The 12,275-nt window shown below is 41.4% G+C and overlaps 1 protein-coding gene across 1 annotated transcript in view; it reads left to right on the top strand.

The window, feature by feature from the left end:
• The first annotated feature begins 8,260 nt into the window (after window positions 1-8,260).
• The window catches only part of LOC101860267 (fibrinogen C domain-containing protein 1), a 13,766-nt gene continuing 9,751 nt past the window's right edge, over window positions 8,261-12,275 (top strand). Inside the window, exon 1 of the mRNA XM_013085436.1 lies at window positions 8,261-8,374. Coding sequence (XP_012940890.1) covers window positions 8,261-8,374 — 114 coding nt within the window. The remainder of the gene's footprint in view (window positions 8,375-12,275) is intronic.

The following is a 12,275-nucleotide window of genomic DNA, read 5'->3' as shown; positions in this document are numbered from 1 at the left end:
CTTCATAGCTTTACCAGAGAAACCTAATGCAAATGAATGTGAAACTCATCGTATCATCAGCCCCATGAGCCACATAACAAAAATACTGCTCAGAATAATTTTAATGAAAATACGAAATAAAATTATCCTAGAAATAGCCCAATAACAGTGAGGATTTATTGAAGGCAAAGGCACTGTAAATGCCATATACGTCATCAGAACAACAATAGAACGCGCCCTGGAAGTTAAGAAAAACCTTCGTTTATGCTTTATAGACTACACCCAGACATTCGACATAATTAGGCACGACAAGATCATCGACATGCTAGAAGTCCTCAAAATTGACGAGACGGACTTAAGGATTATCAAGAACGTGCACTGGGATCTAACCGCTGCAAAAAGAATAGAAAACGACATCAGTGAACAAATAGACATTAAAAGAGGAGTCAGACAGGGATGTGTACTTTCACCAGACTTGTTCTCCCTGTATAATGAAAATATCATGAGACACATAGAAGAAATGCCAGGTATCTCGATAGGGGGACATAATATAAACAATCTAAGATATGCAGACGACACAGTCCTCATTGCAGAAGATGAAGAACACCTGCAGAATCTATTAAATGTCATCGTACAAGAGAGTGACAACATGGGCTTAAGCTTAAACATCAAGAAAACCGAAACAGTGGTGAAAAGCAGTAAAACTCCAACCCCAACATGCAATGTCGAAATCAATGATACCACCCTCAAGCAAGTACAACATTTTAAATATTTGGACGACCATTATATCATCAGATGGGAGATGTCACACCTAAATTAAAAGCCGCATTTGCCAAGCGAAAGCAACCTTCCACAAAATGAAACAGATACTCACAAACATCAATCTGTCACTGGAAACAAGAAAAAGAATACTGAAATGTTACATCCTATTATACGGGTGCGAAGCATGGAAAATCAATGAACAGCTGGAAAGAACAATTGAAGAAACAGAGTTGTGGTACATAAGACACATGCTGCGTATCCCATGGACAGCTAGAAAAACAAATGAAGAAGTCTTGGTTGAAGTAAATTGCAGACGACAGCTTATGACGAATATACAAAAGTGACAGACAAATTTCCTTGGACATACAATGTGGAAAGAAGCATTAGAGAATATTGTAACAACAGGCAAATTTGATAGAAAGAGAGGCAGAAGCAGACGGAGGGAAAATATACTGGACAAGTTGACAACATGGCTGGGAGCAGCAAGAACAACAGACACCACTGCTGCAACGTAAGACAGAGGGAAGTGGTGGTCCATGTTCGCCCACGCCAGTCGGCAAGGCACCGCATGATGATGATGATTTTACTTATGGTAATTATTATTTAATGTCCCCAAAGCACACACACACACACACACACACACACACACACACACACAGATTGCGCGGTGGTAGCAGGAGCGATTGAAAATTGCAGTTTTTGCTCTTGAAGTTGATGTGCGTTTAGAAAGTTATTGTTGTTGTTGATATTCTTTAGGAAGCCACAGTTTATGCTGCTGCTGCTACTGTTGCTGCTGCTGCTATTGGTGGTTTTGTTTTTGTTGTTTTTGTTGTGGTTGATGTAAATGTTGTTGTTGTTGTTATTGGTGTTGTTGTTGTTGTTGTGTGTGTGTGGTAGCCTATCCGTTCGAAATGTTGGGAGCCCCGAAGAGCGTGCTCTTCACCAGGGCCACCGCCTTCCTTGGGTAGCAGGTGAGGCAGTCCAACCTCCCTGAATCCTCCCCGAAGAGATGCTACCGCTGACCTCCGTGGCGGGGCATCTCTGCAGCCAGTGCTCCAAATCTTGGGGTTCCTCGCAGCACAATGGACAGGTTGGGTCCGATGTTTTGTCTATTCTATTTTTGTAGGCCCGCAGCCCAGAGATGTGACCGGTCCTGATTTTTGCCAGTAATGACTGGTCACTGCGGGACATAATAAGAGCCTCTCGTTTTAAGAAAAATGCCCTGTATATTTCCTTCGTCCGCGTGTGGCATATAGGGGGGTCTTTTGTAATGAGTTTTATCTGGGCGCACGCTCTTTCATAAGTAATTTGGCGGCCCGGACCCGGCAGCGCTGTTGCCAGTTTGGCATTACTGTCAGCGAGATCGTTGCCGAGGATATCGCAGTGACCAGGGATCCACTGAATTGTGGGTTGAGATATTGTATTATTTATGTGTAGTCGCATTTGGTCGAGGGATGGTGATGTTCCCACTAGTGCCATGCATAGTGATTGACTGTCGGTGAAGATAGCGACCGAGTTGGATGCATCGCACTCTTTGTCAATCCAGTCAATGGCCATTTCCAGGGCTCTCCTTTCTTCCCCGAAAGAGCACGTGAATATGGCGCCTTTCTCCCTCAACGTCTCGACAACGGCAGGGTTGGACGGGTTCCCCATTGTGATGATGACTCCAGCGCCGCCGTCAGTTGTTCCTGCCCTAGCCGAGCCGTCAGTGTAGATATTGTACTGTGCGCCAAGCTCTCGTGCTCGACGAACAGCAGCGCTTTGAATCTTCCCACTGGAGTCACCCCTTTCACTTATGCCGTACAGGTGGGGGAAAGTGATGTCGGGGTTGATTCTCTGTTCCCAGGGCCTGGTTTCGAAGTAAGTGATGGGCCTCCTCTTGCAGTTGAACAGATGTGGGCTCTTTTTGCTGACGTCTTCGACCCTTTTTCGGAAATCCCTGCGTCCTTTTAGGCATCTGTGCACTTGTTCCGTTGCCGCAATTCGTCAAGGGTGGTCGTTGTTCAGTCGGAGGGCCTTCTCTCTTGATCGGAGACAGTTAGCATTTATGGTGGACTGAATGCTTGGGACCCCCGTTTCAGATCGAAGTGCCTCGATCGGTGAGGACTGGGCTAGGGTGGTGATCAGTCGCAGACATCTGTTTTGAACCACCTCCAGACCAGATTATTTATCAGAGTTTTGCTCAGCCACTGTTGCCAGCTGCTGCTTGCAAAGTTGAGGACACTTTGCATATGGGTGAGGTAGACCTTGCGTAGATCGTCTTTACTCCATCCCCATGTTGAGTGCGCTACAGCGCCGAGCATCTTCATCTTCTGTGTGGCCTTAGCTATTACTGTCTCAACCTGTTTCCTGAACGTGAGCCTGCGGTCGAGTGTGACTCCCAGGAGTCTTGCGTAGGGCTCATACTTAATTGTCGAAAAATGTATCGTGATGCATGGCTTCCATTCCGAGTCAGGTGTTGCGAGCATGAAGAATGTAGTCTCGCTCTTTGAGCCGTTTAGCGTGAGTTTCCATCGCCTGCTCCAGTCAGAAACGATGTCCACCGCTCTTTGTGCCAGACTTTCGGCGTCTCGTATCGTGCGGGATGAAGCGTAGAGTGAAATTGTGAGATTATCCGGAAGTAGTTTCGCCAGTTCGTCGATATAAAAAAGGAAGAGGATGGGTGCCAGGACGGAACCCTGTGGGGGGCCTTGGTTCATTTTCCTGCTATTACTCAGTATTCCGTTGAATCGGACTCTGGCTTGACGATATTGAAGGAAGTCATTCAGCCATAAAACGTATGTATCTGGGATACCTCTGTCTAGTAGGGTGTGAAGTAGGCGTTCTCGCCAGACTGTATCATATGCCTTTGAAAAATTGAGGAGGACGAGTACCGATTTCTCCATCGGAAATCTTCTATGTAATTCTCAGAATTTGGTCTTCCACACCTCTCCCCGAAACCAGCCTGCAGTTCTGAGAACCAGCCGTTCCGCCCGGCCATGTCGTACAGTCGTTCAGATACCATTCGCTCCATAACTTTGATGCCACAGGATGTGAGGCTTATCGGTCTAAACGACGTTAGTTCCGATGATGGTTTGGTGGTCTTGAGGAGGGGGACAATGATGGCGTCTTTCCAGACTTGTGGGACATCAGCTGAGCGAAATGACATGTTGAAGATGGAGAGCAGTTTCTTCAGCGCTTTGGGACCCAGGTTTTTTAGGAAGGACGGAGGGATGTTGTCTGGTCCGGGTGATCCGCGGGACTTCATCTTTGCAGCGGCATTTCTCAGTTCCCCGATAGTGAAATCGGGCTAATTTCCTGTCGGCAAATAATCATGGCGTCAGGTTTTTATTTATGCTCTGCAGTGAACCTCGTTGTTGTTGTTGTTGTTGTTTATGTCGTTGCTGTTTCTGCTGCGCATACACATCTTTAATTTCCTCGTCTTCCAGTGAAGGGGGAAATAGATTGCCGACTGCACCCTTTAGAACAGTTCCCAAACAGAGGACGTTTCCAAATTACTATGGAATATCCCTTTTACTTTCCAATTAATGATAATTGATAGTCTTTCCGGCCACTCCTTATGATACCTTAAAAGAAATTACACAAAATTGTGCTTTTGGGAGGAGGCAAATTGTTTTGTTGTTTTTAGTTTGTTTAAACAGGGACAAAAACAGTGAGAAAATGCAAGAGAGACTGAGAGTGTGAAGGGAAACACAAATCTAACATTCAGCTCATAGTGTTGTGAAAATATTCATAAGAGCAACACCAGTTTCTTGAAAGTATGTTTGTAAGATTTTTAACTACTTCGTTACGTTCCCGTTTTAAGACCTTTGTGATTACTGAAAAAAAATAGAACAGTTGTAAAAGACGGTAACTGACAGAACACACTGTAATGTCTTACAATGGTAACACTGTAATTCAGCATTACTTCATTTATTTCAACTTTAATTGATCAGAACGCTTGGAACACACGTTAAGAATCACATTAAATGCAGTCATTTTGAAAAAAAAAAGTACTTTATAATACAAATTCGTTACGTTCCCGCTTAAGACTCTACCCAATTATTAAAGAATTACAAAACTCAATCACGCAGAGGATGAAACCAATTGGGGCACAAAGCATGGACTTTTACAACTGTCGAGTATCAACAAACGTGCCTCTTCCTTCCTTCCGTCAATCTTGGCGAAAAGGTGCAAGTCTCTCTCTCTCTCTCTCTCTCTCTCTCTCTCTCTCTCTCTCTCTCTCTGTCTCTCTGTCTCTCTCTCTGTATATATATATATATATATATATATATATATATATATATTATATATATACATATATATATATATATATATATATATATATATATATATATATATATATATATATATATATCTGTCTGTCTCTCTCTTACCTTCTCTCCTTCTTTTTTTTTTCTCTCCTCTCTCTATATGTACCCCACTTCTCCCCAATCTGTTTCATACACTTTCTCTCTTTCTCCCTCTTCCCCACCCCTCTCTTTCTCTCTCTCTCTCTCTCTCTCTCTCTCTCTCTCTCTCTCTCTCTCTCTCTCTCTCTGTGCGTGTGCGTGTGTGTGTGTGTGTGTACGTGTACGTGTGTGCGTGTATGTGTGTGTGTGTGTGTGTGTGTGTGTGTGTGTGTGTGTGTGTGTTTGTGTTTCTCGCACACATACACACGTAGACACGTAGACATACACACTCACACTAACAGACATACAGGCAGATATAAAAACACACATACACACAGTTACACATGCACATACACACTGACGCAACACAAACTGTAATTAAACAATAACGTCAACAAACAGCCATGCAAAAAGACTTGATCTAGTACAAACCAAAACACATTTAAAGTTACAAGTCTTAAACTGAACCTAAGACAAAAAAGCACCGTCAGCAGAAGGATGCAAGTAAATATTTTGTTTTTCTCTTTAACTGCGCAGATTCTCAAACGACGTTCCACAACACAAACTGATGCAATACATAATTATTTTCTAAACTCAGCCTTAGACAAAGAGCACTCGTCAGCAAAAAGCTGCCAGTACACATTATGTTTTTCTTTGTTACTGCGTAGATTCTCAAACTGCGTTCTACAACACAAAATGATGCAACCCTTATTTTCTAGTTTTCCCATGACCTTGGCGTTATGAAAACTTGTTGACTTTACAATACTTTTCATCTCACCCTGTAAACCCGGAGAGTTGCTTCTTTCTTTTTTTCTTTCTTTTTTTAAAACTAATTTTCAGAAAAACGGTGTCTCAGAATTTTGCAAACATGATAAGCGTCCGTATCCTGCTTCCCGCCAGATATCCTCTTGATGTGGCGCGTTTTATCCTAATTCTGCCGTGATCTGACAAAACGCATTTTTCTCAAAATCAAGGTTTCGAGATAATCGCGATTGAGTGTTTTTTGCTAATTAAACAAACAAATTTCAATGTTGTTTTTGTCTGACTATCCGACATAAAAATATATATCATTTACCATGACTATACCAAATTTGATTGAATTTGAGCTAAAGACAAACAAACAAACAAGAAGAATGCGTTTTATCAGATCTTCCTTGTAGAAATGCGTTTTATTTTCAACGCATTAATCCCTGAATGATCTGATAAAACGCATTTATTTTCTGCGTCTCGTTAACTGTGATCTGGTAAAACGCATTTAAATGCGTTTTATCAGATCATCACTAGAGAAGTCTTGTGTTTTGCTTCCATATTCACTGCTGGTTAAACGTATTTTCTACGGCTGCAAAAAGGGTATTAAAATTTCTTGTTCAGATTCTGTTCTACAATGTACATACAAAAGCTTTTACTGAAGAAGAAGAAGAAGAAGAAGAAGAAGAAGAAGAAGAAGAAGAAGAAGAAGAAGGAGAAGGAGAAGAAGAAGAAGAAGAAGAAGAAGAAGAAGGCGGTGGAGGAGGGATAAGAGGAGGGGGAGGAAGAGGGGTTGGGGAGGAGTCTGCTCTGTAGGGTCAGCATTCGGAACCGTGGCTGACCAGATAATAATAATATAACTTAATAACGCGGCACAACTCCCGGGCCATCTCACGAGCATCGTCCTCTTGTCGTTGTTTTGTCTTAGTCTTTTTTTTATACTTGAGATGTTGGGCAGTAATTTATTGATACTGCTCACACTGGTAATGGTAACGAAAGATTCGGTCACTTTAATCCAGCTATTAATTCTGGTGAGTGAATATGCCATTCGGGGATTTAAATGCGTACGGAATTCGTTTCTTGACCACCAGTTTATTGAAAAGACATGTGGTGACTCTTTCAACATGAATGCACAACAACGGTTCAAAGAACTTATGAAAAGGTATGTTGCAATCATGTTATTTTCATTGCATTTGAGGGAGCTTTGATTAAGTTGTCGTGGCTCCTGTTTTACCAGTCTTGAGTCGGGAACATTTTAATGGTCTGGAGTGACTGTACAGGTAATGCTTTTGAAGAAGACAAATAAGTGACATGTCATTTGAGTTTATTTTTGACACTTGCACCACTGTTGACGAGTTCCTAAAATATTCGTCTAGGTGTAAGACTGTTGTTAAAATGAAATGAACTATTCAGCCAAATCACAAGGACACCTCCACTTCTTGTTCGTTTTTAAACACGTGCCTTTCAGGAAAATCGTCCAAGAGCATAAAGACGATCACAGCTCTGACGAAAGTTATGAACCACCTTGGTAAAACGTCGAAATTTGCAAAAAATCCAAAGATCAGTAGCCACAGCAGCCTCCGCTATAGAGGTTCCAGCTTTCTCTGGTGCTGAGGTGATCACTGGTCCATCAGATCCCCATGTTCCTACCCCTGTAAAGAGTGCACATCGACGCCTTCATTTTGGCGACGATGATTCTGGTGAAAGTGAGCATCTGTCAGAGAGTTCAGGTGTGTCAAATCCATTCGCTGACTCGAGCGAAAACAGAGAGTTCGCTGAACTGTTGCCAGTTGCAACATCAACTCCAGTCCATTGTTCCTTGACTCAGCATGAACCAACTTCAACGCCGATGGTGGGAGAGCGCAGGTCTTTGTCTGATCTCCTGTCTGAATTTGACAATGTTCCATCTCCTTTGTGACCGATGCCGCCTTCGCAACAATCATTAAAATTTGAAGAAAGCAAAGTGATTCTCGAGAATACGACTTTCATTTCTCAAATTGTCTCTTACCCAAAATGCAGGCGAACCACCATTCTGTGTCTCTGAGGAAAGTCAGTCTGTTGCATCACCAGTGCAACCCATATCAGCTTGCCCAACAGACTTTCTGCCATTGTCACAATATCAGTACTTATTCCCTTTATCACCAGGTCAACTTGAAGAAACACCCTCTATCTCAGATTAGCTGTACCACACTCAACCCCTTCGTCTTCAGATCAGCTGTACCAAACCGCCTTGTCTCCATCACCCACGATAACATCCGTTGCATCTGAAAGACGAGAAGTACCACATTTTACTCTTAAGGAAAAGCACACCATTCTTCCTCCTTGCAACTGTAGAATGAACTGCATCGTGAAAATCTCTCAACAAAGACGTCAAGTAATTCATGAGGAGTTTTGGAGTCAACCCTCTCATGATCGCCGAAATTGGATTTTTCAACTCCGCTCGAAGACTAAAAGTGACGTTTCCAAATTCTCGTGTACGCTCTCAAAAGACTGAGGTAAACAGGTCGTCGTCTGCTCTGTGTTTTTTCTGCACACCCTCGGATACATCCTATTCCGTATTCAACAGTTAAAAAATCTCAGGTGCTTCTGCAAGAGACTTGTTTGTCCCTAGAGACAAAAGGGGTGCAAAAACACCTTCCCACGCCTTGACGGGAAGACTTTATTGCCGCAATAGACTCACACATTGAAGACATTATTGCCGCAATAGACTCACACATTGAAGACATTATTGCCGCAATAGACTCACACGTTGAAGACATTATTGCCGCAATAGACTCACACATTGAAGACATTATTGCCGCAATAGACTCACACATTGAAGACATTATTGCCGCAATAGACTCACACATTGAAGACATTATTGCCGCAATAGACTCACACATTGAAGACATTATTGCCGCAATAGACTCACACATTGAAGACATTATTGCCGCAATAGACTCACACATTGAAGACATTATTGCCACAATAGACTCACACATTGAAGACATTATTGCCGCAATAGACTCACACATTGAAGAGTTCCACGCCTTGACGGGAAGACATTATTGCCGCAATAGACTCACACATTGAAGACATTATTGCCGCAATAGACTCACACATTGAAGACATTATTGCCGCAATAGACTCACACATTGAAGACATTATTGCCGCAATAGACTCACACATTGAAGACATTATTGCCGCAATAGACTCACACATTGAAGAGTTCCACGCCTTGAGGGGAAGACATTATTGCCGCAATAGACGCACACATTGAAGAGTTCCACCCTTCAGTGAGCCACTACAAGCGAGAACATGCTCCTAATAGGCGATTTTTGTCATCGGACTTAACCATTCGTGAAATGCACACTCATTTCACAGAGACATATCGCTCTCTAAAGGCAGGGTACAAATCCTACCGTAGGCGAGAGCAGCTAAATCTTTTAAACGAGATGTGTGAGATATGTCTGACTTTCTCACACCATAAGCTCCAGCCGCCCGGAATGGACACAGACTTGAGACGTGTCAACTGTACACAGCCCACAAGAGATGGGTTGCATCAAATTGTAAACACTAAGACAAAGATAGAGAGAAAGGCCCTGAATTAGGGTCCGAGATCATTGTATCAGCGGACATGCAAAAGGTCGTTTTGTTGCCTTTCATGCGGGGCGTCAAAAGCTGCGTCTTCAGAAACTGCCAAGTAGCTTTCCACGAGACGTTCGCACCCTTAGGACAGCAGGCGAAAAAGAAAAGCCCAAAGCAAGTCAGATCTGTCCTCTGGCATGAGGCAACGTCCGGGAAAGTCTGCCTCCGGCGTTACTTCAGCTTTGGTTATAGCAATTGGTGACATGGCTGAGGATGCAAAGGACATCATTATACAGTGTGATAATTGTTCAGGACCAAATAAAAATTGGTATTTGTTCACGTCCCTGGCAAGGCTGTTAAATGACAGCAGCAAACCTTTTCTCCACAGGGTCATTTTGAAGTACCTTGAAACGGGTCATACATTCATGTCCTGTCACTCGTTTCATGGTAAGGTTGAGAGAATATGAGAAGGAAGGGAAATATTTTCGGTTTTACCGATTTTGTGGCGACAGTGCAGACCGCTGGTGGGGGCCCGAAAGTATTTCAAATGAACTATCCAGACTTTGTAAATTGGGACAAAAAGGTCACTTCAGTGACGCATGTGAACATTCCACGTATCAAACAGATGCCAGCAGTGAGTTTTTTTTATCTGCGTATCGACCATACGTCAACTGTGATCTGATGGAACGCATTTTTTTGTCCATCTCGGGAAGGAAAAAATGCGTTTTACCAGATCACAGGTGATGTGAACGGTCGATACGCAAGAAAAAAATGCGTTTTGTCAGATCATCTCTGAAAAAAATGTGTTTCATCAGATCACGTTGGAAATAAATGCGTTTTAACAAATCTAAAAAGCTAGTTAATTTAAAAACTAGTCGCACTTAGGCTTTCATAATTATATCTCAAGTTGGCTTTGGACATGTAGAATTCATTAGTGGAATAAAAAATTTACGCGCCAAAATGAAAAAATGCGTTTTGTCAGATCATGGCAGAATTCTCTGTAAACCTATTTTATGTTTTCTGTGCGTGTTATCTTCCAGCATTTATTCCCCCATTTTCCCTCCCCCAAAATCTTACGAGGACCCATCTAAATCTCCAAACAAGAGTGCTAACGTTAAAAGTGCTGTTTCAACTAATTTTGTTTTTGTTTTTTTGTTTTGTTTGTTTGGAAAAGTGTCTTGCCATTCTTTGTTGTTGACGCTAGCCTATCCTGTATAAATGGACGACAACTGAGTAGCTCAACTATACAGAAGCAGCGACTGTATTGTAAGTAAGCACATTCTTTTTTAACTCTTTAAGAACGTAGCAGGCACTTATGTCCGGTCAGCAACAGACCAAAGGCGATGTTACGTTACATTTTGATCCATCAGAAGCAGATCAGAAACACATCTGATTCTGGCATTGTACATGTATCTATATTCCTGTTTGCCTTTGTACCATTCAGAACAGAAAAAGGAAAAAATGTGTATAAATAAGGAGGATACATTTCTTTTTTAATCACCCCAAAGCAGTGCATCTTCAAACATTGTCAAAGATCAGAAAGCAAGTCCTAAATGGATTGAACAAGTACGTGTATCTTTGTTGTTTAAATATCAATCTCAGGAATTGTCTTTAAGCACTTTTGGTGACTTAGCTGAACAGACCATGTTCCCTCTAACATAGATGTTAGATTTTCCAAAGTTGGAAAGTTTATTTTGTTTTCTCTGAAACACTAATGTTAAGATAAGTAGGCAGTTTTCCCTGTGTTTAAGGTCACTGTCTACATTGCATAAAGTATGCACATTTTACAAGTGAGAAACTTCAGTGAAACATAAAAGTGGAGTAAAAAATCATCAATAATTTTTTGAGATTTGAGTATTTGGAGATACGTTGTAATCTCCATATAATTATTCAAAGGCAAGCTGTGAGTTTTTAACAAGGCTTTAGTTCCAATACAGTGAGAGGTTGTTGATATACTCTGCTACTTCTGGAGAAGGAATTGTGAGAGAGGACAAATTATAACTGCTACTGACTACTTCCTCTATGTTCTGACACAATAACCAACACGCTTACTGTAGACTTCCCTGTGAAATAACTAATTTGCTTTCTACACGTTAAAAAACAATGCAGCTGAGTGTATGCAGGTTATTAATTAGTCGAAATACATGGCAAAATAAAATACCAACCAATTTGCTTTTATGCAAATTACAAATGCTATGATGTTCAAACTGTACAAAACGTACAGCACTAAATATTTCATATTTTAGTTTCATTTGAAGAGTTAAATAATCACCATGTATGGAAAAGGAAATAAAAAAAACCTTTGTCAACTCTACAAACGCTCAATAGAGACTACAAACTTAGATGCTTTTTTAAGTTAGTCTGAAGCCCTATCACAAAGAAGTTTGGAAGCAAGTCATGATCCTCTAAATGTAATATCCTATTAACAAAAAAATGTTACCAAACCCAAAGAAAAATGTGTGTATTATAATACATGCACATTGTTAACCCTATGTAAGGTCCTGGTATTACCGCCTTCATCATCATCATCATCATCATCATCATCATCATCATCATCATCATCATCATTGTATAAAGAAGGTATTAAAACACTTAAGACCTTGTTGTATTTCCCAAAAAATATTTTTTTTCACAGTTCAACGTTTCGCCAATAAGGCTTCAGCAGGAACATAGTATTTGAGAAAAAAATAAATGGGTGATGACGCCACAGCAACAAAGTGTTCACTATAAGTTACGTATTGGTGTGGTTTGGACAATATCGGAAATATCTCCATCATCATCATCATATACACAGGCTATAAAAACTAAGTGCGTACATAAATGTCTGAA

Source organism: Aplysia californica, unplaced genomic scaffold (assembly GCF_000002075.1).
Source record: "Aplysia californica isolate F4 #8 unplaced genomic scaffold, AplCal3.0 scaffold00374, whole genome shotgun sequence".
NCBI classification, from domain to species: Eukaryota; Metazoa; Mollusca; class Gastropoda; order Aplysiida; family Aplysiidae; genus Aplysia; species Aplysia californica.
Note: the sequence above shows the minus strand (reverse complement) of the source record. Positions and strands in the feature narration are given on the sequence as shown.